This window comes from Falco naumanni, chromosome Z (assembly GCF_017639655.2).
Source record: "Falco naumanni isolate bFalNau1 chromosome Z, bFalNau1.pat, whole genome shotgun sequence".
Lineage (NCBI taxonomy): Eukaryota > Metazoa > Chordata > Aves > Falconiformes > Falconidae > Falco > Falco naumanni.
In genome coordinates, this window is record NC_054080.1 from 7,147,640 (window position 1) to 7,174,880 (window position 27,241).

The 27,241-nt window shown below is 38.7% G+C and overlaps 1 protein-coding gene across 3 annotated transcripts in view; it reads right to left on the minus strand.

The window, feature by feature from the left end:
• The window catches only part of FAM172A (family with sequence similarity 172 member A), a 270,192-nt gene that overhangs the window by 203,258 nt on the left and 39,693 nt on the right, over nt 1-27,241 (minus strand). For all 3 annotated transcript variants that reach the window (XM_040579311.1, XM_040579315.1, XM_040579314.1), the window contains 2 exons: nt 13,469-13,534; nt 5,517-5,708 (listed from right to left, as the gene is read on the minus strand). In XM_040579311.1, coding sequence (XP_040435245.1) covers nt 5,517-5,708; nt 13,469-13,534 — 258 coding nt within the window. The remainder of the gene's footprint in view (nt 1-5,516; nt 5,709-13,468; nt 13,535-27,241) is intronic.

The following is a 27,241-nucleotide window of genomic DNA, read 5'->3' on the forward strand; positions in this document are numbered from 1 at the left end:
TTAATAAATAAATGAAGCATTTTAGCAACTTTCTGCAGTAATATACTTAGGAGACATAAAAGATACATAAATACTAGTATTCTGCAGAGGAACTGTAAATGCAGTCCGTGTGAGCTCTGGTTGGGTTTTTTGTTTGTTTGTTTGTTTGTTTTCCAGAAAGCGTCAGTTGCTCATCTTACTGAAATTATGTTAAGCAATCATAAACTGTAAGACAAAATTTTAAATCTTAGATTCCAACAATATGACCACTAGAATGAAAAGGATGCTGTCTAACAAGATATTCTATGCTAAACAGCGAGATAAAAAGTTTTTCAGCAAGGATTCTTGTTAGTGTAGCTTAAACAAAGCATATCTTCTTGACAAAAATGTGTAAATAATGACCTTTGAAACTGGCTGGTTTTACAAAATGGAGAGATTGAAATGTGTTATCATACCAGTTACTAACCAGTAAAGTTGCTAAATCACATAAAATCTATGTCAAGTATGTTTACTACTGTTACACTGAATGACCCCGTTCCATTCAACTAAGTCACAAAACTAATGATATCTTACTGCATGCTGAAGTAAGCGCCCTCAGCAATTCTCAGTAAATACTGCCAACCTGATCAGTATGAGTGAATAAACCCAATATTCTGACCAAAAATTATTCTTAAAAACAGGAATTGTTAAGAAAATGCAGTAAGAGTAGAATAAACACAAGAAAAAACTGAAGCCGAAAATCATGTTTTATAAGCCACTAAAGAAAGATTTCCGCAGCTGATGACCATCTCATACAAAACTTTTTTTCATTTGTTCATGGAAACGTCAGATTTTTGGGTGCTGCTGCATTTCTTCTGAAAAACTCATCCAGGTTCTTTGAAGAAGCTGTTTCTCTGCTGCTATTAACCCTATGTCAAGTACTAATACTCCTTTAAGTAACAATAAAAATATCTAAGCTATCAGAGTGCGCTGAATTAGAAACCAGGCAATGAGTCTTGGATGGTTTTAAAAAAATTAATAATAGTTTTTAAATAAAAATCAAAAATTTTATTAGCATCCTTGGGACCACAGCTATCTTAGGTAACAAATGTGCTGAATTCCTAAAGATGCAGAAAACAACAATTTCGTTGTGCTTGTGCTGATGTCCTCTTCACTCCTGGGAGGAAAGGTATCAAAGAGAAGGGCGCTCCAAAATTCTTCTCCATGTCCAAACGTGGGTAAGCTGAGGTCCCATTTCCCCAGGAACAAACTACCTCCGTAAGAAGACCACTTTCCACTTCTCCTTGCCTAACACTCAGGAGACTTTAAAGCCCTGAATCTGCTTCTCCAACCCCTACAGAAGGAACGCTATTGCAGGAAGCAGTCGCCAACTTTTGCACCCCTCCATGCCTGTTCCTCCATATCACTGGTATCATGAAGACATGTCCCAACCCAACATTTTGGTGACCATCCACACTGTAACCACTCGGCAACGTACCAGGGAAGCATACCTCCTCATAACCGCCTCCTCCTAAGGAGCCCAGTGACCAAGGTCACCATAGGGAACACGGGAGCCCCTGAAGTACCTAAATCAAACCAGGAATGAAAATCCTTAACTCTTGATGCCCCAAGTAAATGCCCTCACCACAGAATTAAAGAATTTACCTCTGTCTTTGACCATCTCCTCCTGGAGCTGCTTCCATCACTGCATCTGTGACTAATTAACTGATCTGAGAGGAGCCTGACTCTATGGACAGTCAATGAGGAATTTACACAAAATGCAGAAGAGATGAGATCAAAATTCCTCTTCTAATTTACATGCATGTATTTATAAAAATGTGGAATAGCTTCTGTGTGGGATTATCATTATAAACGGAAAAGTCCCTTATTCCCAGGGGAGGGACTTGAACTTCAGTCTCTCACATGTCTGATGACTGCTGCTGTCAAAAATCACTATTTCCCACTGCAGAAAGTTTCAGTAGAGAACTCCAGTTTCAACAAAACAACAAACCTATGCAGTATTTATTTCATACCACATTTATAGGAAACTGCCCCCTCCTTTTGTTTTAAATATCTTTATAATATGTATTTATTTTATTGTAATTAAGCTTTTGATACAGTCTTACTGCTTTATATGATCACATTTGCCTTTTTCATACTTGTTTTTCTAAAGTAGGTCTTTTCCTACCGTGTTTTAACGTATTTACACATATCTGTCTCTCACATTGTACACACTTTTCTCCCTCCTCCTTTTCCTACAATCTGTTCTCTATCTAGTTGCTTGTTTGTTCTCCCCTTTTTATATTTCAAAATCTCTTTTACACTATCAAGTTTGAATTTCTGAACTAACATAATCTTACCTCCTCATATTGAAACTAGTCCAAATACCTATTATGCAAAGGATTGAATCTGCACAACAGAGGTTGATACAGAAGACGGAAGGAGCAGCATTACCCACAGGAACCACCCAGATGAAAAGAAAAACCACATTTCTAGCTGCTCAAATTCCCACCAAGATATTTCTCCTTGGATCTTTTCTTTCCAATGTGTGTCAGCCCCAAGCCACTAGAAGCATAACAAATTTTAAGCCTTTACGTTGTTTTCTTATTCCACACATGCTTAAAGAGAAAAGTTTTATTTTTTTTCCCTTGAAAGTATTGTACCAGAGAGAAACACTTTCCTTTTTCCCCTTAACTTCCTGGTTAGGAGAGCGGTATCTGTTCACCCTGCTCAATCCACTGCCCACTGGTAACTCCCGTTCTGCACTCCTGTTTTCAGTTTTTCCAAGAAATGAACTGAAACTTGCTTGTGGTAATCTCATCAATCTTCACAGAGGAAAGCAGTGCAGAAGAAGATGCAGTTTTGACCGACCTAGAGGGTTTTGCTTCTCTGTCTGTTTGGTTTTGTTTTAAGGAAAGCAGAGGTAATATTTCTGAACTAGTTTCTGCACAAAAGACATTTAAGAACTACTTTTGCAATTTTTTTTTTTTTTAAATGAAAACCTTGTCTCCGGCAAATGTTTTAAGCTGCCTGCATATGTTTCACACCCACAACAGATCAGTGGAATTTTCAAATCCTAGAGACTACTATCCAGCTCAAATTGACATAGTCTATCAGAAAAAAAATTTCCATGTTCTCCTGTCATCAGCACTGTAATCTTGTACTTTGATAAGGTCTGCTGGTTTCATTCAAGACCTCTTCTTAGAAGAAACACTGGAAGACCAAGGCAAATAATTCCTTACTTCAAACTGGCAATGTTGCATGAGGAGTTATCACAATTTTCATTCAGGCCATTTACTGTCTAGGCCAGTTACTTTCATTTCATAAGAGACAGAAGTGCGTAAATCTGCTAGAGGACTGAACACCAGAAAAGGATGCATCATCATTATTATTATTATTATTATTATTATTATTATTATTATTATTATTATTATTATTATTATTATTATTATTATTATTATTACTACTATTACCATAATCATCATCATTATTATTATTTAAAATTGGAGTCCTTATACTCACTCTACCAAAAACTCACCCTACCATAATTTCCTGCATTTGGAAGAGTAATTTATACAATCTGTGGGTGAAGTAGGCATTGAACCAGCATGTAACTATCTGTATTCTCCTTTTAGTCATAACATAATGATTCCAAATACCTTCAGTGGGGTTTGCCTTCCATAAAATATTGCTTTATCTAACCAGATATACATCCAATTCCCCCTACAGTGAGTACAGGATACAAAAACCAGCAACATATTTAATATAATACAATTGAATATGATCTAATCTTCATTTTGCATGAAAAAAACCATTGCAAATAGTATGTGTTCTAAACACGTAGTGCATTTACCAGAATTTCAAGATGCACAACAAGGGAAAGGGCATTTTACTCTGGCTGAAATTACTCAACTAAAGAGAACTTTTGAATTTAAAAACCATGATAAGAAAGAAGGAAGTCAAAAGATAAGAGCACAAAGTCTGATGTCCCAATGTGATGGAATGATTACATTCTTTAAAAAATATATTCTCTTATCAAATGCTTTGTTTTTTTTCCCATGTTTTTTTAAAGCAGCATTCAAAATGCAGAAATACATAACCTGTTTTTAAGTATAATGACCATTTGAGGGAACAGAGGTCTGGTCTCTGTCAAGCTGGCACAATGATTGCATAATTAAACAAAAATAACAAAACAGGAGAAAGATCTGTAACTCTACTAAAAATAGTCTCTTAAAGATTATCTCTTAATTTAGGGATAGCACCCCAGCTTTCAGTACTCAGCCTCTCATGTCAGCCAAGACAGTAGCATCTCTAGGAAAGAACAAAAATGCAGGCATGTAAGCACTGCTATGAAAATTTAAGTAGCTACAGCTCTTTGGGTTTTTTCGGAAAGGTTTTGGAACTTGAGCTCTAGAAATTAACCTCCCATGCTGAACCCACCATACACATATATTACATCCAAAAATCGTAAAGCACTTCTTGTTCTATCTCCGAGTCTTGATTTAAAATGAACAACAACTTCATGTTAGAAGGCAAGCATCACTTTTCTCAAGACTAGGTTTCTTCTTCCACACAAAGAGTAGTCTGGTGCTTTCTCAGTGAATTATACAAAACAAAGTAACTTAATAGCCTAACATTTTAATATGTTTTCCTTCTCTGCTTTACTAAAAAAAAAAAAGAAAATGTTTGAACAGAACCATTTTCTATACTGAATACTTCACAGCCAACTGCAAAAAATGAAACTTCTTTTAGCAGATCATGTAACAATCACAGTGACAACACTGATATTCAGAGTAGAACATTAGCTGAACTTGGTAAATATAATAGAAATGGTGAGTCTTAAATAGGCTTTTCTAATGTTTACTACAGGAAGCAGTTAGGTAAGCAGAAAGCAAGAGATGAATTACACCTACAAAGTTCCAACATTAAAAACATTACACAAATTGTGCATTGTCTCTCACATAGATGTAAATGTAACAAAATAGTGTCCATAAAATGTAAATGTTTTTTACTGCCAAGTATTGATAGGTGAATCAGAATGAATCAGTATTCAGTGCAAAACTGAAAAAGACTGTGCCTCTAATAAATTCAGTACAAGCCTAGCAAAAAAGCCTGCTGTTACTATGAAAGCTCATGTTATCATGAGATTACAACAGACGTTGAGTGAGAATACGTACAAATTTAATGAAATGTAAAAGAAAACACTTCAAATCATAACAAATTTCTGTAGTGCCTTCTATTGCATCTCATCGCCTGCTAAGGGCTCTTGTCACGTTAGCTGCCATATTAAACTACATGGCAGTGCTGCCACAACAACATGACATAAAACTAATTTTTTTTTTACTAAAAGGAAGAAACTTGGTTCCATTAGAAAAAAGTTTGGGGGTGGGGTGGGGTGTGCGCGGAAAGCAAGTATTCCCACCATAAATAAAATACAGGGAAATACTGAAGAGTGAATAACAAATTAAAACATTGCAGATTCACAGCTCTTCATACACTAGCGCACACACACACATGCATACGCACACACAGCCACACATATATGCACTGTCACTTACCTCAATAGCTCTCTTTATATATGGTATCTGCGTGCCGCTGTCCAGATCTTCGTTAATTATAAGTCTCCTAGCCCACTGACCTGCTCTGACAACACCATTGCCATGAATTAGGACCAACAACTTGTCGGGATTTGTTAATGCATCTTCACTCATAAAGATAAAGCTCTTTGGTTCACTCTCAGTTGCATCAACCTGCAATTACAGACAACATGCACATGTATGCATCCATAAATTTTTTTAAAAGAACATCTGTAGTTATAAAGTTAGCCACCATATTGATATAAACAATTTCACCATTTAACAACTATTTGTATGAATGTTGTAAGGACTAATATGTGCCCAGTACTAAATGAATGTAAAACTTAAGCTGGTATCTGTGCAATGTAATACTGAAATGTAAAAACACACCACAGTTTAAAACAGTAAACCAAAGGATTTTTAAATTAAAAAAAAGGGTTAAAAGTATGCTAAAGCTTTGAAACATCAGCTGTTTACAGAAATTTACTGGCAAACAAGAAAGTCTATAAAAGAACAATGTGGGGCAAGCGGAGAATCAAGTAATTTGTCACCTCTGATATGCCTGAAGCAACAATAAAATCCTTACGTAATATGAAAAAAATCCTGGAGAGTTCCATCTCAGCCACTTCAACATAAATACCCAATAAGCCATGTAGGAACCAGCATTGTAAATTTCTCTATTATAAATTTAATAGGATAGGTCTAATAAAAATATAGAAACCCAATTTGGGTCTAAATAATAGGTTCATTAAGAGTCCTGCATCTGGGTCAACGCTAAGTTACTCTGCTGTAGGAACAGACCCACAACCAGCTTTGATACCCAGTAAACCATAGGCTAATTCCAGGTTCTGTCCCTGCTCTAGAGAGCAAAGCGGCAATTTTTGTTCCATAAAAACATATGTTCTATGAAAGAGGTCTACGCTTGGTTTAGCAAGCCTGGCTCAAGGTAAAAGAACTGTGCTGGTGTAAACACCATGAGAGCAGAAAAAAAGGTCACGCCTACTTATTCTTTCCTTTCTACCAGATACATAGAAAAGGACAAACAGAGCAAGCACATCTCCCCGTCCTACGGTACTCCACACCCCATGACCTTCAGGAAAAATCAGTTCAGCATGGATCTCCCTATTTTTTTTAATGCAAATCCTACCAAATATTTTTTTTATGAAGTCAATGAGGCTGCTTGAACAAAAGGAATTGCTGACTGGAAAAACAGCCACATCTCTCTTCAGCATCTGCCATAGCACTTAAGACTTTATTCCATGCTCCAAACTGATGCAACATCTCATGTGCCATAGCTTGCACTTTCTGCATTGGGAAACATACTTATATACTTCCACACTCTGTGCAAAAATAGGAAACATGGTAAAAAAAAAAATTGAGAAGAGTTTGGAATGTAAGTACAACAGGCACCATTCTGGGGCTGCGGTCAGATCGTGTCGCTGCTTCTGAAGCGGCACACCTTAACATGTAACATGTCTTAGGTAAAAAGCCATACAACACAACTTCAGACAGTACTTGGCAAGATGCAATTGACTTTTGCAAGTAAACTGAATACTTATGATACTGTAATTAAGAAAAAAAATTTGTGAATTTGTATTTCAGACAAAGACATAACTTACCTGTATGTTTTACTATTTATAACTAATTTTTTGTTTAGTATTTAGGAAATACTGGCACTTCAATAATCATATGTTCTACATGTACTATAAGATATAAGCAGTTCACACCTCTGGAAGTACATTAATTGAAAAAAGTTAAAATCATCTACCAAGATCATGAAAAATAACTCTTGATTCTCTTCTTCAAATTTATCACATTTAGAAACTTTCCTTCTCGCTAATTCATCTTCAGACAGTAGTAATTCATTAGATCAAGCTTTCACTAAAGAATGCACATAAAGGTCACTCTGCACAACCTTACTTTATTGACAAATCAGCGCAGAATAACATTTAATGCTAGACACACTGAGTCTGCATAAAATAATTTGTATTTATTAGCCACCTTCTCTTTTGGACCTACTCATAAACACTTACTTCTGATCCCTTATTTAAACAGAAATTGAATAAATACAGTAACATCCTGAACTTCAATTAGTTCAATTTAAAAATTCAACATTGTTATTCAGAGGCAATAACAAATCTTCCAATAATCTGCAGCTAGGAATGTCGAAAGAATCTAAATTCTGATGATAACTTGCACTTTAAAAGTACTGTTTGAAGCTTAATTTTCCTTTCCTCAGATTTATTTTTCCAACACACAACTATACCTTAAGTTTTATGAATGTACGCAGTTACGGTGAATTCTCTGAGTTAAGCACTCTACATATATTATGATGTTTTTAAGGTTTTCAAACAGTGAATTACTTTTTCCATATGTGTTCTGTCTCAAATGAGCTATCACCTCATACAGTAGTACCAGTCTATAGAGTATTTCAGCAGCATACTAGTCTGTATTTTGCACAGCTGCTACCGATATATAGGGTAAGATCAAACTATACTTGAAATCTAATCTTACTGACATTCATGCCACCACACTGACATTGACCTAATTTTCATTTCGCAGCCATTACCAACCCAAGATGCACGAGACCTGAGTAGGCTCTAGGGGTCTTTTATTTTGTACACTGGAAGTTTTTAACATTGAATATTAAATTTTTAGAGGGAAAAAAAACCCCACTATTTTTCTTATTCCAGTTAAGAAACACAATAAAAATTATGAGCCTAGAGCCTACTAACAAGTGAACAGGTGTAATTTGTTTGGGACTGGAGGAAAGAACATGGCAAATAAATGGAATCGAAACTGAAAAGACTCGAAAAGATTGTGAGAATTGTGAGCAGCTGGTGGAGAGAGAAAACTGCTCATTTGCTTCGCAAGATAAGAATGTCTTCTGTTACGTGGTTCTGCATAAAGCTTGCTAACTCCCTTATGTTACAGTCTTCACAATATTGAATATCCTGATTTATAATTTTTCACTCAAAATTGCAAAAAATCAAAACTGATGATCAATATTACAGGCAGCTAATTAGCATTTGGTCATTACCACAACTAACTTAAACATAAAATCGGTGGTATTTTTACAAAATGAATATTGACTGGTCTTAGGTAATAAAATAGCCAAAAGGAACACGCAGTGGAGCTAACAGACTGTTGTTTCTCAAAGAAAAATAGTTCTTGGCTGTCTAGTAGATCAAGAGAACTACTGAGTGAGGTTTTACCTATTGAACTGAAAGAGCAAAGCATTGGTAAGTTAGAAGATTTTGCAAAGTGAGACCTTTCAATGCCATTGTCAATAAAACATTTTAGTAATTATTTAAACTTCCATCTCAAGCCTTCCCAGAAGCCGTTAAAGATGCACTTAATTCAGAAGCACCCTCTATTTGTCCTCAACAGCTAAAGAACAGCAAAGATCAATCACTGATTATGCCATTAAAACTAGAGAAATACAAAGACTTCATCTGGATAAAAAAAATTGCAGTCTTCTTTATATTCATAATATAACCTTCAATGGAGCACAAAATGAGAAATCTAAAAGAAATAATTGAACGGCTTCTCCCTGAATATGGATCTCTTAATTTAAATTTTCAAGTCCAGTAGTGTATGCTGAACACTAAGACAGCTACAGTACTTTACAGTACCATTAATGCAGGATGCACCTCAGCCTCCCTGCATAGGAAAAAATGTTTAGATTTATGTGTTGTCAGAGATGCTGACATGACAAAATAATAGGCAAGCTTTCCAGATTTCCAGACTGCTCTTATTTTCATATCTGAAAAGGGATTTACAAACAATCGTGTCCAAAACTGAAGCTGCCACCTGAGAAAGCAAAATAAAGACAGCGAGTTGGACTTTGCGCACGAGGTTGAAATTAAGAACAGTGAGAGAACATGAAATGCTGTCATCCTAAACCTCTGAAGCATAGCATTTCTGTAACTACTAAAATTATGCTGGGGCAGGGAAGAAAACAAAAAAAGTACTCCATTTAAGACAGTCCTGAAACACATTTCATATATTCAAACATCATTACACCACCTACTTCATTATCAGCTGACAGAGAAAGGAAGGTGAATACACCAACTTTCTCATCACCTGTGACAAAGTACAGAAAAACCATGTTTTCGTATGCACCTCAAAAATGTTCATATGATAATGCCATATTTGTAAGGGCCATCTTGGTCCAATCAAGGTCCAGCACCTTGTTTCTGACAGCTGGCAAGCTGCTTTGGGGAGCAGCATGAGACCAGCGTGCTTATGGAGTGACTCTTCCCTGGGCTGGGCAAACAGTAACTCTGGACAATCCCGAGCCAGAGTTGGTAAGTGGACAAGCAGGTACCATAGTTCGATGCACCTATCCCACCTGCGTATTGTCAAACGGGGTTTTTTGAATGCATTTATACCTCTCTCCTTGATAGTATTCTGCAGCAATGAGTTCCACAATATAATTGGGACGTATATGAAATAGTACTGCCTCTTTCAGTAGAGATCTCCTGCCTGATAATTTAAACTTGATGCCCCTTAGCTTCTCTGTTATGAAAAAAGTGAAAAACCATTCCCTATTCATCTTCCCTACACCTTTCATGATTTTATAGATTTGTCGTATTCCTTCCTCAGTCATCTATTTTCCAAGCTGAAGAATCTTTGTCTAATCTTTCTTTGTCTGAAAAGCATTTCGTGCCTCTGATCATCCTTGTAACCCTCCTCTGTATTTTTTTTTAATTCTTCATATCCTTTTTGATATGGTGTCCAGACTCCATGCAGTGTTCAAGATGAAGGCCCACATAATGAGTGGAACGATGATGTTTTTCTGTTTTGTTCTCAACACCTCATAATTCCTAACATCCTATTTGCTTTGAGGGTTTTTGACTGCCATTGAGCACTAACTGATGTTCTCAGAGAACTATTCACAATCACTCCAAGCTCTTTCCTGAGTTGTAACAGCTCATTTAGAGGCCACCATTGTGTTTACAGAGTGAGTTATTTTCCCCATAATTTCACATTTACCATAATTGAATCTCATGTCATTTTATCATCCAATCATTCAGGATTATGAAATAATTCCCTGACTCATCGCAATCAGCTTCAGATTTAATATTCTGAATAACTTAGAGAAAACAGCAAAGTTTGTTCGTTTCTGTTAATTCCTTTTTTCCTTTTATTTACAGCTATGTCAGTGCAGGCCTCAGTAACACTGCACCAGTAACAAATGATTTCATCTGTAAAATACGAACACCTTTTTTACCTTTTAACCAATTCTTAACTTATAAGAAGACTCCCTTATAAGTTATAAGGGAGTTATAAAACCTATGCTTTACAAAAATATTTGGTACACCTCCTGGCAGCTTGTTGGAAAGCCATGTACTTTTCCTGACCAGATCTTTCTTTTTCATGTGATCTCTGACTCCTTCAATGCCTTCTGACAGGTTTTTAAAAAAGAAACCTGTACTGACTTTCCCCCCAGTACATCATTCCCTCCTGATACAGAGGAATCACGACAAATCACTCCTGGAGGCCTTTCAAAGACCATCACATTTACTCTTTTCCCATTTCTCTAATGAAAATAGCTGATTCCAGCAGTAAGTTACATACTAGTTGGCTGTTCTGCAGCTTCGTATTTGACTACTTACAGAACTTAAAAACCATCTCATCCTGGAATTTGATTATTGTAAGATACATCAGTTTGTCCTAAGATCTCCTCTACTAATAAAGTGAAATTACAGACAGTTCTTCAGAATTATAACCTGCTTAAAAAGAATAAATTAATACTAATCAAGTGTGGAAGCTGGACAAATAATATTCGAAATAATTATGTGAGATTTTCTTATTGGAGCTGAGCATTCCTTCTGCGTGCAGTTCATCTATCAGCCTCATCAGCTCTATTACTATTAGCCTCTACAACTGTAACAAGATCCTCAATTTCACTTTTGGGTCATCTTACAGTATTTTTATACATGACTTGCCAGCATTTATACTCTTTCCTACCTTTCCCATTTGCACAGGAAAGTGAACTTTTGCTACAAACTTATTACTTCTTTCAGTTTCCTTTACTAGTTTAAACGAGGTTTTTCTGTGTTGTTACTCTGGAGTCTGTCAGTGGTGATTCCATCTTCAGACAGCTTTAATTTTTCAGCTTCCGCGTGCATTGCTTCATTTTTCTCGTTTCTGTAGGCCTCTTCATAACCTATTTCTGACTGTGGTGAGGGCTTCCTACGCATAATACTCATTACTAAAGGATGGCGCTCATACCTTGTGCCAAATTTTCCACACTGCTCACAATTAAACAGCTGCATAGATTTTGCGAGTACTTACTTTGTTCCACAAGTGCAATTAAATTATGACACTTTGCAGAAGCTGGAAATAATACACTTGAGAATAGCCTAAATGTACTACTGACAAACTGCATCAGTACATCGGTGGTTACTACATAATTTATAAATCAGAGTAAACACAGATTAATGCAACGGTGGGAGCTAGACAGAGCCATTCTTCTCCCAGGCCAGACACCCAAATCTCACAGCCGTGCAGATGAGTCCCCACTTGTGTGACAGAGGTGATGGAGGTATTGTGATACTTACTCCAAGTTCATTCATCTCCAGTTTTGAAGCTCACAGATCAGCATTACTATCACACTAATTACATGCACATTCCTTTCTGCAAAGAACCTTCAAAGAAAGTTCCGTAGCCTCAAAATTCAGGCAGTTGAGAGTTTATAAATGACAGCTTCCTGGCTTCAGAGGGAGGGTGACATGGCTTGAGGAGGTCTTCCAACACATCACCCATTGGAAGTACTCCCTGGACCAAAACTTCCTCAACAAAGAAAACTAGTTGTGTACAGAAGTTAGAATCACAGCTTGTACTGCACTGGGGCAGACTGCCACGGTGAACCTGATCGCCTCTGTCTACACAGAGAAGTCTGAAGTGGTAGATGCTTTCTCAAGCGGTCTCGGGTCTGGGGGCATTGGTGCAGCCCACATGGCTCAGCAGGCTGGGAGAGTGGTGGAGGGCTGCTGGTCGCCCTTCGGCTGCTTCTCAGAGCTCCTTCTGGCCTGGCCCAGAGACACTTAGGAAAGCCTGGCTGGGGAACCTTCAGTAGTTTGGGCATGTTACCAAAACATTCCCTAAATAACATTCAAGGAATGGAGACAGGAACTGTGAAACGTTACAGAACTGTGAAAGCAAAGGACTTTTTCCTTCCTTAGCCCAAACGGGTTTTCCCCAGCTGAATAAGAAGGACTGGCTGAGAACAACAGTAATGCAAAAGCTTCTCAAAATTCACAAGAATCCTTTATGATATGATGGACATCCTCCACAGCCCTGGCACACTACAGTCTCCCCTACACGTTCCAGTATAGAGTACAAAAATAGCTACACATCATCACAGTATTGCAAGTATTCACAAACACTCATATGTGTTCTTTGGGGAATGCTTCATCACTTCCAAGGCTTGATCAAATATTTTCTCTAAACAAATAAGATGCTGCAGCAGCACCTTATATTACATACATGTTACAAGTTACTGAAAAAGTGTGTTTTCAGAAAAAGACTTGGAGTAGTTTACTGAAAATCAATTTAAGTTTATTCCTCTGCCTGTAAAAGCATGTTTATTCTCTACATTCAGCTGCAGAGGTCTCAAAACATTCACAAATACTCCTCAGAAAGCTTATGGTTCCTCTATCAAAAACTACCACATTTTGAAAATTCTGCAATTTGGTAAGGCAAAGAAGGCTCAGCTGGAGAAATCAAACATGCGAGAAGTGAGGTGGAACACCGTCTCCAGATGCAGGCATATGCTGCATGCAAAGGCAGCGTCCTGAGAGAATGCCCTGCACAGAGCCTTGGCACACCTTGCTTTTATCTGAACCCTCGACTGCAGGCTATGCTTCTTGCAGATGAAAAAAAAAAATACAATAATACCCAGGACAAAATAAAATATTACTTACTGGGAGAGTTACTTTCTTCAAGTGGCATTCCTTCTGCAGTAGTTCATAAATGTATTTAGTAATGATCTGGAAGAAAACAAAAGAAATGCAAATAGAAATTAAACCACTTACAGTAATGACATATCCAGGCAGACAACTTAAAGGCTAGCTGGTGAAACTTCTAAGCACTTGTATATGTTCTGCCACTTATCTGAATCCTTTACTATACAACTAATTATAGAACTTGGAGCTTTACACAAAAAAGTCCTCGCTGTCCCTCAGAAAAGGCTGCTTGCCAGTACAAAGAAATTGTAACTGTACCTGTGAATCCATCACGTGCTGCTGTGTGAATAATTATGTGCCTCAAAACTAAGGATTATAACCAATTAATATATACTCAGGGGTACAAGAAAGGCTCTCTTTTGCACAGAAATACTTTAAAAGCGTTTTTTTCCGTAAGCGGGACTCCTGAAACCCTCTCCCCTGCAGGTTCACTTCATGAGCTACATGGCGAGCAGATCTGTAGTCACCCTCAGCACAAGTTGCCTTGCCATTTCTATTCACTGAACAGGGGAGGGATGGGTCAAAGGTTTCTAAATAGAAGAAAAACCCTGACTGATTCCCCACTATGGGGGAGTTTAAGTCTCTTGTCTCCATGTAGAAATAAAATTGAAATTTTAGACCTGAAACAAAAGGAATTATTTCAAAGAGAAGCCCCCCCCCCCGAAAAAAAAAAAAACAAAAAACCAAAACCAAAAAATCAACCTAGTCACAACGAAAGACTTTCCCTCTCAAATGTAACAAAGTTGTTCACACTTCAAAGGCTTGACTAATATCTGGGGAAAGTTTTTTCACCTTAATATATTCTAAGAAAAATGGAGATGCAGATGTAAGAACTTTCTAACTATTATTAATTTGGGAATTAAGCTGAGGAACAAACTAAAGTGCTTTGTCCACATGGGGCTGTAAAAATGGTTTGGAAGTAACTGCCTGGATTTCTCTGGCTACAGGAGTTTAAAAAAAAAAAAAAAAGAAAAAAAAGGAAAATTAAAGAGGAAAAAAAGTGCTCATTAAGAGCCTCAAATGGTGCTTGCCTTCCCTTTAAAGCTCGGGGAACTATGTTTAAATTCCAGACAGGACAAGATCTAAGTCCCGAAATATTAATCCAAGAATATCTGGGTACAAAACCCAGCTGGTATTCTTTAGTCCAACCCCTCAAGGCCACAATTACAGCCATCTGAACCCACAGCATATTAAGCCAGAACAGAAACGTCGCTGTAACAAAGCTTGCAAGTGATGGCATCTTAACAACACGCTATGAACTGAGCAAGTAGGAGCCAGGGTATCATAAACTTCAATTTTAATTTTCCAAATGCACAATTACCAAATAAAGTTTCAATGAAGTCCAAAAGTTTTCATTATGTACATGTGAGCAAACATAATACGCAAATGTTTGGAACACATTTGAACAAATTAGAGGTACTGATGAAAGCTAATTAAAAATGTTGGCGCGTGCCCCTGCCTTCCTTTCACAAAACCCCAAAATCTTTATTAGGATTATGTGAATTCCTTGCTACCCTGCTCAAATATGTTTATTGATAGAATTATGTTCAAAAAACTTTATGGTTTAAAGAAAATCAGTCTTACTGAACATTACTATCTGCAGCGAAACTGCATTTGGAGAAGGAATTTAGCTGTGAGCGATGAGTTGATTTAAGACATGTTTATCCCCAAAGCAGTATGTTAGGAACATGCATACAGTGTAATTTTACCTTCAGGGCCAAACTTTTTATGGTTCACCGAAATCAACTTCAGTGTAATGCCAACAAGTAAAGCAGTTAAGTTCCTGCAGTCTCAGATGCTGATGTTGTACAGACATTAAAATGAGTATAATGATAATATGGCCTCAAACATAGAAATTTTATTTTTCACTCTAAATCCAGGCATCTACTAACCATCAAAGAACACTTGGAAGAGAAAAAAATTGCTATGAAGGAAACAGATTTTAGACACCACTTGCAAAAACCTACCCTGTTTTGCAGCTATGTGTATCTATTTCTTCTATTCTCTCTCATCTATTTAGGCTGTGTTGTCTTTAGGGCAGAAGCAAACCTTCACTCATTTTTTCCGCAGCCCGGCTCAATGGGGCTCTGATCCTAACTGGCTCTTTATGCGCTTCTCTAATATAATGAATAGTGGTATCAGCCTTAAAAATGGGACTCTTAAATCAGCAAAGCGCTCTGGTACAGCAGACTTAACCTAATGAATGCTTTTAATAAGAGTAAACATAGAGAAAGATACAGGAGGTTGGAGGCTCAGATGCAAAGTGTCAGATTGTGATCCTCAGGCAGCTCAGCTCCGGGATGGTCTCCACAGCACAGACAGACTTGGGGGAAAACTGCCGTGAACTGCCCAAGTATATATGACCACAAGAGGTATTTTTTTGGCAGCAGAACACCAAGAAGTTCAGGGATACCCTAGCAATGGCTGGTACACGGTCAGCTTTAAAGGATGGATGGTGATACACAAGATTTGTGCATTTGAAGCAGCACAAAAAAAGCCCCAAACTTCCCAATTTGAAATCATCATCATAACGGCCAGGTTTCCTGCATTTAGCATGGAAGGTGCCTGAAAAATCTAGCAAAATACTCTCCTACCTAAGAACACAGCTGCATGTTCTGAAAATGCTGCTGATCCAATGTTACTTTTGGAATTTTATGCTTTTAGTTACATCTCGTGATTTTATGGCTGTTCTGTAATTTTGAAAAATTAACTGTTAGAATATCTTTTCTATAGGCATGAAAAAGAGAAGGGAACTGTGCTACATTATTTATATAACACTAGTTAGGCTTACTAATACAAATCTATACCGTTTAAATAGCCCCCACTTCTTAAGTAGTAGCTTGTGCATGCTGGTATCTTATCTGTAAGATGTGAAAACCGTTGTAGGATGTTGAAAACTGTCTTGTGATGAGAAGGTGAGTATGGTTACACTCTATGAACTCTTTTAGACTAATCATCGGTCATATGGTTGCTCATGACCGCAGGTATTTAGTGACAAAGGCTGTTCAGTCCAGTCTGGTGCTAACAACTCATCTGGAACTACCAAGCAACAAACTGTCCACTGCAAGCCATTCTCAAGGCAAGCTGCAACACTTGCTAGAGCCCTACTCGTGTTACTCACACTAACTTGAGATATTTATGCTTTTCCTAAGGCTCTTGCAACAAATAAGGTGTGCCAGCACGCTAAGCAGTATGCTGCACTGTAACCGAAGGCAATAAGGTGTCTGGTGAGCGGGCAGCACCACGTCTGAGATGGGAAAGGAAAAAGAAGCTTGCCCAAAGTGTGTGATATTTATTGCCTGATGAATGGAGGAAAAAATGGTAGTTCCGTACTTCTTGCATGAGACACTGGAAACTTAACCCCACTTTACGGTTATCTCTGCTCTTCATTCACTTCTAATTGCAGTCCACAAGGAAAACACATCCCAAAATATTGGAAATAGGGTAAATATTGGAAACAAGCACTATCAAGGCATTCTTCTTGCCTGCTCTGAGAACTGGGGGGAAAAAATCAGACACAACCCCAAAATACTTCCATGCCTCTCATCACTTAACTCTGATAGCAAGGGAGAAATCCTTTCCAACCACAAAAAAGTACTTAGCCTAACACTTCCACCCCTCAAAAAAGCTCTATTCAAACTGTGGGATAGGAGAAACTTTCTTCCCAGCACAAAGTGGCCCTCCTCTTTGGAAGGAAAGTAAATGGCTTACACTTCAACTTGCTGTCAGTGAGCTGAGAAGCCAATGTCCTGCTTTCTGCAAGCCTGAGGATCTTCCACCCTAAATGAAGTCACAGCTTTTCTTATTTTTGTTGGACTAGAAAAACTCCCAGAATGAAGGGGTGCTGATGACAGCAGAGACCACAGCTGAGTGGATCACGTCCTGAACAGTAAAAACAGTGGATTACCCTGGGCATTTAAAAACACGAGTACCTAATCTCTGCTGCCATTTCCTCATTACAGTTTGCCTTCATCTACTATGGACAAGGCTGAGAGTAGGAATACATACGGTTCAGGACAGGAACCAAACTTCAGTGCTCACAAGTGCCCTTCTGAGGAGCTTAAAACAGTTGGCCTTCTGGCTAATGTTGGATGTAACAGTGTGAATACCTCCAGAAGAACATTTTCAAAGTGCTAGTGGCCACAAATACGACATCTGTGAAGTTCAATAGTCTTATGGGTAACTGGGGGATAAACCTATGTCATGAACAGTCATCCTTCACATGTATCCAGAACATAACCTCTTTTAATTACAGAGACATCAAAATGGATGTCCAAAAAAATGGATGGACAGCAAAAAGGACAGATAGAGAAGACCACACAGAGAAAAGAGAAGCATGTTGTCTTATGACAGAGCTGAGATATTGCCCGTGAGCTGCTAAATGCTCTGCACAATGGTGGCCGAGACTACAGCGCTGCATGCAGTCTGCAGAGCAAAACTGAACCTCCAGGCAGAAAGACGGTTCTGCTACACATAACTGCAGTACACATTAATTGGTACAGTTCTAGCTTCATATGGCTTCTGTTCTTTTAAAATTACATTGTTCATACAGAGGACTTTCTACAGAACTGTTTTCAACTACCAAAAAACACTGAAAAATTCTGCTAGCAGCACAATTTGCGAAATCTTTGCAATACACCATCCTGAAGCTATGTGATCAAAAGATCAGCACCTGCATACAACTATGTGAAAAGAGAAATTAAAGGTGAAGAGCCACTAAGACCAACAAGCCTAAATGTACAAAGATCCTGAAGGTACTGAAGCCTAAATGTGGTAAGTGGAGACAAATACCAAAGAGACTCTTCGGTGCGCTACATACGGGAGGTCTTTCACCCACAAAAGTCTGGAAAAGAGGACAGACAAAAGCATGCCCAAAGAGCAAGAAGGCAACTCTAAAGCAACTCAGTTTAAAATAATATGCCTCCATTTTGTCTGTAAGGAACTGAAGGAAGCCTTTTAAAGCGTATTAAAAACATCAAGAACCAGCCTGGCACACATGAGAAAGAACAGAACCGCAGCTGACCCACCGGTGAACCTTCCCATAACAGAGATAGCCAGGTACACAGCCAACAGATCACAACTCAACGACTTGTTTCATAACACCTACATCCTAATCCAGAGGAGCTGCGTCAGTACATACCACATCAAAAACCATGCTGGGACGCAGTGAAGTGCACTGAGCCTTGCTCGTCGAGCCCCCGCCCCCCTGCTGTGCTTTACAACCCAAGTCCTCTGAATTGTCTTTCCGCTCCCCCCGCCCCCGAGCGTGCTCCCACTTTCAAAACCAGCCATGGGTAACTCTACCCACCATCAGACTACGTGTATGAACAGAACAGCAAACCCACTGCAGAGGGAAGAAATGAAAAAAAACAAAGTAAGCTACTCGAGCTTGCAAAACGTTTTCTCGGGAGTGAATTGTCTGCTGAAAACATATTAAAAGAAAAGGCACAGGCCCGCCTGATTTGCAGCCGTTCACTTCTAAACCGGCACCTACCAGTAGGCACTGGAAATCATTATCACACGACGACTGTTCATGGATTCACGACAGATGTGAGGAACCCTTTGGTTAGTGCAAACCACAAAGTCCCTTTGAAGACAAATGAAATGCCACATGTCCCTCTTTTCTCCCATATGTGCATCCCTCACGACCAGGACGCCAACAACCCTGTTGAATGGCTGGTGTATGAGTAACGCATGATAAAGAATAAAGCACATGTGACATGACAAAAGGATAAAGCGCATGCGGGCAGTTGATATTATGACCACTCACATGACAGAGGACGGATTGCAAAACCTTGGAGAAAGGATAAGGGAGTGCAAGCTGTTAACCCAAGTTGTCCAGACCATTGCCTGCTCCTACACACCTCTAGCAGACTTCTGGGAAAAAAGGAAATGGAGCAAATTACTGGTTACATATATTTTTCTGGTGGACCAGACCCAGCTGGGTGGATCTGAGATTTCCCATGTGATGTTCCTCATTTACAGCTATTCCAAACACAAACGGAACCCCATCACCACTACTCCTCCTCCTCTTGTTACCACTTCCCACTACTCTAAGGACTAAATATGGATGGACACAGAACCGCTCTCTCAGAGTTAACGGAGGGTACTTCCCATCAAGAAAGACGTGTTGGCAAGGATGTGCTTACTCAGCAGATAGGAGGCTTCTGCCTCCAAAAACGTCAACTTGTGAAACAACACTCCTTAAACACCTTATTAGATCACTTGTTTTCATTAATTTTTAAAGACAGTTCTCAAAGTACATTAAAGTGCAGACAGTAAAAGAATCTAATAGCAATAATTTTGCTTGAAAGTTTTTATTAGTGGCCATTATTCTATTACTTTAGAATAACATAGATATTACATTTAAAATCAAGGAGATTGTATCTAATAAAACATAGGTGCAATGGCACTTTTCTTGCTTGACTTCCTGGTTTTTCATTAAGTCCTATCATAAAAAGGGTTAGTACATTATTAGTGTCATTAGTGGTTCATTATTTCTTTATTAATCTTACCTTATGAGCTAACTATACTTTAACCTCAGTTTAATCCCCCACATAAACATATATTACAGGAAAAAAGAGAAAAAAAGAAGGGAAAAAATTTCAATTAAAAATATTATGCTCAGAAACCACTGAAGTCTGACCACCTCTGTGTTCCACAATAACTCACTCAGATATAATTTGCTGTGCTTTGAGCTGAAGTAGAGAAAAATGGAAAGGTTTTTATTTTTCTTTAGAGAATGCAGAAATATTTCAACCTTAGGTTCACTTGTCAATTCCCACCCTGTCACAGAACTGCACTTAAAATGTGTAACAGCTGAATGTTATGAGTTTACCTGACAAATCCACACACAGGCCAAAATCAACCTCATTTGCCTTTCTGTTCTTTTTTACTAAAGTGATATGTTTGACCTGACTTCGCATGGTACAGCAAGAGATCCATCAGCTCCCCAGACCTCCAAAACACTTTTAACTATCAATTTAGGCCTGACATATCAAGTTACAATCTCTTGAAGCTAACATTCTCAAAAAAAATGGATCTTTCATGGGCATAGAACGGATACTATTTTCAAATAATCTAAATTCAGCCTCAGAGATTTAGCCCCTCAGCACTAGTATTTCCTAAGAACTTCAAGGCAGTGTACACAGGTTGGAGGTTTTCTCACTAATCTTAAAAATAAACAAGCATAAACCACTAGAAGCGATGCCATTACGAGTAATGGATTTTCTTGTTTTATAAGGTTTGCCTCTACATTGGTAATAAGCGCTTTAATGCCAAAAGAGAAAATGAGCACAAGAAGGAAACGATCCTTGTAACATACAGTAGCCTACCCACAACTTTTTCATCTTTGTAGTGTAAGAGCAGTAATGTTCAGTGAAACAAATGCAAAATTAATTCCAACTGACTGCCCTGCGGCAAATCTCAAGTGGTGGGACTGACCCTAGGCTTGCTACTGTGGCTGCCATAGCTTTGGTTGAATGAGCTTTATTTTGACCCTCAAGTGACAAACCTGCCAATAAGTAACAATGAGAGATGCAAAGGAACTTTCTGACATACTGCTCTTGGACACAGACTTACCTAGGAACTCGGACAAACAAACAAACAACCAAAAAACCAATCCACCATCACCACACCAGAACAAAAAATCCTAAAACCTGAATGGGCTTTCTAAAGTCTCTGTTCACTGCAAGCTTAAAAAAAAAAAAAAAAAAATCAATAGCATTTTAAAAATCCACAAAAGACCTCACTTGGATTATAGTGTGGGAGAGCAATTCATTAAGATGGAATTGACATTACCTCTAAGGGATTTCTTGAGTTTTCTGCTGAAAGCAATTCAATTCAATCCTAACACATGGGTGTGATATTCTGGATTTGGAGTTGACTGATCACAACTAGGACCTCAAGATCTTTTGAGAGAATTAAATGAAAAACAACAGGGATTTGTCATGAATGCAGCACATACTGTTGATGTAATTTGACCCAATGTTTTGTTACATGGTCTTTGCTGACACCTGTTGGTTTATTTTTTGTTTCTCTTCTTTCTTTCCTTTCCTTTTTAAGAAAAAGCATCTCTGATTTTAGAAACGGCTTGACAATTACTTGGCTTCAGAAATGGCTTAATTACATATGCCATCATATGAAAATTCTCTGTTCTTTTGAAGTATGCATACATACACGTATATATGTATTAGTACCAAGCAGAGGCTTCAATCAAGCACCTTGCACTAGAAGCAATTGAACACCAGCAGAAGGCATGACCTCTATCCCCAAGCTAAGTAAAGAAATAAAGGATGAAAAGGTTGCAAAACAATGAAGGAAACTACGAAATGCCCAAAGGAATAACACAGGAACAAATATAAGTAAGCCTTTTAAAACACATTTTAATATACCAATTCAAGAACTAAAACTTAGGATTATTATTTCTAAATTTTGTATTAGATACGAGTTATGAAAAGGGATCTGGAACAAAGAGCAAGAGCATTTTGATTAGTCTGACTATTAATGAAAAAAAATTAGTTTAGGTGGAAGGTGGTGCTATGCAGTTTTGAAAGGTTAAAAACACGACATATCAGATTTACATAGTTAAAGCATACCAGCTTTTGTAGTTACAGACAAAAAAGTCAGTGATGTGTCAAGCATCTCATTTTGCCACCTTTGATTCCTCAGCAGAAATGACCAGATAAATATTCACAGATGGACCCAAGGCTTAACGTTATGTAAATCCAGAGCAGAACTTAAATTAACACCTTCTTTTCACATAAAGATGTCTTAACCATTTTGCCACCGTGCTCCAGCATAGTAGTGGGTCAACACAAATTGGATTTACATAAATTCAGCTGAAAAGGACCATGGCGCTAAATGTTAGCAGCATTTCTTTTTTCTCTTCCTGGCACAAACAGCAGTTGATACCCTCAAGAACACAAATCACAGAAATGTTTATAGTTTCACTATTAAATAATACTTGCACCTCTTTTTACTAGGTCAAGTAAACCAAATGGATCATGCTGGGGTCATTAACTCATTGCATTCTTAGGCGGCAAACTCAGTACCCTCACTTGCTTTGAGTAACAGACAAAAGCTAGCAGTTAACTTCTGAGAGAAATGGCTAGCTTGCCTTCTGCTTTTCTAGTCCACGGTTATGGTACCTAGCACTCTGAAAGAAACTTCCCCTTAAGGAGAGAAAAACTTGCCCTGAAGGCACTGTGTCTTCTGGGGGTATCAAGCTGAAGGCTAAGAAAACACCCTGGATGTTGATGAACCTTTTTGCAGCCTTTTTCATCCCTTTTTCAAGACAAGATTTCCTTTTCCTGTTCAACATGGCTGAGCTCACCTAACTTAACCTTGTGTTCTGCTGGCAGGCAAACTCAGCGAGGGAGCAAACTACAAAAAACTCGAGGTATGGCAAAAGCCAGGAGAACTTTCGACCAAGAGGTAAGGCTGATCCTTCATATGTGACAAGTGAAAACCTGACACTTTTGCTCTTGTATAAAATACAAGAAAAAAATTAATTTAACAATGAAGTAAATTGTTATTTAAAATGTCTTTATTAGATCAAATTTGGAAAGGTTAACATACGCTTCTTCTACTTTATTTTTAAAACTATCCTTCCAGGAAGAAATGTTCTTGGTAATGGAGATTTATAACATAAACTTCATAGCCCATACTACTTATAACTGAGTACACAAATATAATAGAGCCCATACATACATAAAAAGAGGAGAGTATGAAAGGATATTGTTAGTTGCCATGACTATTTATGTTGATGTTGTCCAAAATTCACAGCAGATCCTTTCTTCCTATGAAATTATGGCTGAAAAACTAATGTAGACAATCATGCAGCGCACACATGTCCAAAGACAGCCCATCAGTGTAGTACTTCTCGTTACGCTACGTGGGCACAAGTATTGGCAGAAGAGGAAAAACAGCAAACAGTGAAGCTCTGTACACTACAAACTACTGTGTTTTAATGAATTTTACCTGTATACTTCATTTGGGAAGGAATCGCATATTTCCCAACCCAACCACCAAGATACAGGCCAGTTACATATAAAACACGACAGTGACTAAGAAGGATCACAACAATTCATGATTTTATGCAAACTCAACTATAGGCTTGTGTCTTCAACCTTCTACTGAATACAAATACTGTGAGAAGAAAAGTTTTGGGGTTCTTTTGTGTCAAATGGGAGATGCCACAAGCTCTGATGGAAATTTTGCATTAAAACAGTAAAATGCTTAGCACGTCCGACTTAATAAGCAATTATTTCTAAAAAGTCTGTGAAGCTACGAAACAGACGGAGTCAGAAAATACTGTGTAAAAGCTCGTTCCAATGTCCATTTATAAACCATGTGACAAGGACTGGGGCACATGTTCATGTTGGCGTCTGGCAGTTTTCCAACAGAAGTTTGCGTGATGGGATCCTCTGCTCTTTTGGAGGGCTGGGGCATGCAGACATACAGCTATGTTTGATTAGACAAGTGGTTCAATTACAGTAGTTACCAGTACAAAAATGTATCAAGTAGGAAGCAATGACAATTCCCACTGAACAATGATATCAAAATACTGTCTGAAAAGGAAACTTCTTCCTAACATCCGGTTTATGTAGTTTTCGTAATATTTCATAGAAACATTAAGTAGAAACAATTTTATCACCCAGATACACGTAAAGAAAATGGACATCCACAACAGTCAGCAGCAAGCTCGTGTGCAACTTATAATTATACCACAGCCGCTAGCCTGCAGAGTTCTGTGCAGAGTTCTATGTTGGGTGAAAGGGTATTATAAAACAGAAAGACACATGAAAGACCTTTAAAATTCATCATGTATCAGATAAAATAAAGTGACCCCAAATAACAGTCAAAAGAATACAATGAAAAGGTGAGATTAGGAATCAGACAGATCTTTTGCCTGAAAGCAACTTGCTCTATGACAAGAGAATCTGTCACAATTATCTGTATGCCACGAGAACAAAGCAGGGAACCTGCACAGAGGATGACCTGTCCTGTACCAACCACCAAACCATATTTATTGTTCTACATGACACACGGTGCTGTGACCACATACCGACTAAGCGTCTTCGTTGCCACTGCTATCTTCTGTCAATAATGTGGGCAAAGGGCACAGAGGCTGATGGATGCTCCCCCTTTGCTCTGCTCAAGGCCTAATCCCGACAGAAGAGGCAGGAGACCAGCACATCACCGCAGAGCACGGCAGCAAGTAGGCTGGCAAGTGACAAGTCATCGCATTACCATCCACCACTTGTCTATAGCCTTGTTTTACATCTGCTGCTTTTCCACTTTCCTCTTCTGCAAACTCAGACCAAGTTGTAAACTTCAGAAGGCTGTGAACCTCTAGTCTGGTTGAGTTCCTGGGCATGTCATCACACACAATGGCAGGTCACTGTGCTCGTGACTCAGGCTTGGGAAGTGGCTTTTGCAGACTGCTCCGGCATCCAGGAGAAGCAGAACCTGCAGAGGGCCAGCAGCTACCACAGAGGCACTGGCAGCTCCCGGCGGCACCCGCAGCGATTCACGGGCAACGGCATGGCGCAGGCAGACAGTAACCTACAGCTTGCCATCAGAATCCCATTTTTGTCCCCTAATTGATGGCAGAGCCCAAGACTTTTCTTAAGTTAACGAAATGGAAGCTTTGGGTTTTTCAAACAGTAAAATGCCTCCACTGATACTGGAAACAATTACTGCTGCTCCTTTTGATACTCAGCCAAATAATCTGTTTTTGGCTGGGTTGAGGGGAAATGAATATTGTGGCTTCTCCTGCTATTTGGGCTGCTGGCTAATGTGCCTTATTTTCACAACACAATATTCCTAAAATTATGAGTTGTAATGAAAGAGCAAGAACATATGCACTCCTGAATATTGGAAATCAGCCCAAAATTACGTTACTACAAATCTGAGTTAGGACCCCTTCTGTTACTGAATGTACCCTATCCAAAAAAAAATCTTTATGAAACAGTACTAAAAATGTGCATCAACCTTCACTTCCCACTTGCATTCATCTTATGATTTACTTTCCTTTTCACTTCACCCATACTATCTCCAGGGTTACGGGCTATTTTTATGTCAAAAATTATTAGTAGGTCATGTAATACTGCAGCCAAATGAATTCTGCTTTCTAATGCATCTGACACTATCCTCAGTTGGTTTCCTGTGCAGGTAGAAAGGTAAGCCCAAGAAACCGACAAATACAAAAATCTAGTGAGCATTTTACCAAAGATTTTAACTTTCTAAAAGGCAGTGGAAGAAAAGATATTTTTAAATTCTTAGGCAGACTGTGAACCGAAGTCAGATTTGTCTTACAGACAGATCAACGAACACCATCTTATGGATTTACTTTGGAATTATCCAATCGTACTGTGTCTGTATAAACAAAAATTTGTTCCAGAAGGAACTATTAATGATGTTGTTTATTACTTCGCAGTTTTAGCGTACTGATGTAGAACTGATCAAACTTGAAGCCACATACTTGCAACTCAATATGCACCTTGATCATTTCCACAAGCTGATTTCAACATACCTGCTCCGAAAATTATTTGAATTTTATCTACCTGCAACTATACACATCTGGAAATATTTTTGCATACTAGGCATCACCGTGATGAAGAGCCTTGAATTATGTTGACATATGCAAGAACTGATCAGACCCGTCACTTCCAGATTAATCCCTGCGAAGTCCCTAGCAAAGCAGCACCCAGTGCTCTCTTGACACTCCCAAAAATACTTCAGTGAGAAGAGGTGTGACACTATAAACTGAACAGTAGATCGAAACCCAGCACAAATGAGAGCTCTGTTCCTGGCTGACTGCGATGGATACAAGCTCATGTTATCAAACAAGCTGTTCTCTTTTCTATTATAAATTGATCTCAAGGCACATACCTCTTAAAGTGCACTTTTGCCAAACACAATGGAGTTGAGCAGGGGTATATACGCTATCAGGGAATAGTTTTTCAAGTGTATCATGACACGCGTCTTGAGCATCAGTTGGTGGAAGGCAATGTATGCTCTCAAACCGAAACCTCAAATAACAGAGGAACCTGGGAGCAGGTGGCAGGATCCATACCAACAGCAGCACTTGACAGAACCATCGCTTTGATACAAAAAAAAGCAAACAAAAAAAGTTTGAAAGCAAACAAGTGTTCTTTCTTCCCTGAGTCCATGTCACACACTGGCTGTAACAGTCTGACACTCAGGACCCTTTCTGAACAACCACTTAACAGTTGTGTGCAGTTTGTGACGCTCCTTCTGAAGTTTTCCTACTGTACTTCATGAAACCTCAGTGAATTGTTACAACTGACCACCTTACAAAACTCAGAAACCAGCACGTTTTCCCCTTTAGAAGTCAGCTTCACAGCAGGATGAGCCTACTCCCATCCACCATGGTCATTCCTCTCACACCTCTGTCCTGCTTTTGGCAGGGGCAGAGTTAATTTTCCTCTTAGTACCTGGTGCAGTGCTGTGTTTTGGATTTGGTGTGAGAATAAGGCTGCTAACAGATGTTTTTAGCTGTTGCTAGGTAAGTTGGGATACTTTTCAGTTTCTGGGGTCCTGCCAGTGAGAGGGCCGGGGGGCACAGGGAGCTGGGAGGGGACACAGCCAGGACAGCTGACGCCAGCTGGCCAGAGGGACAGTCCATACCATGGGGCACCCTGCTCAGTATAGAAATGGGGGGGTTGGCCGGGGCCAGCCGATTGCTGCTGGGAGGCTGGCTGG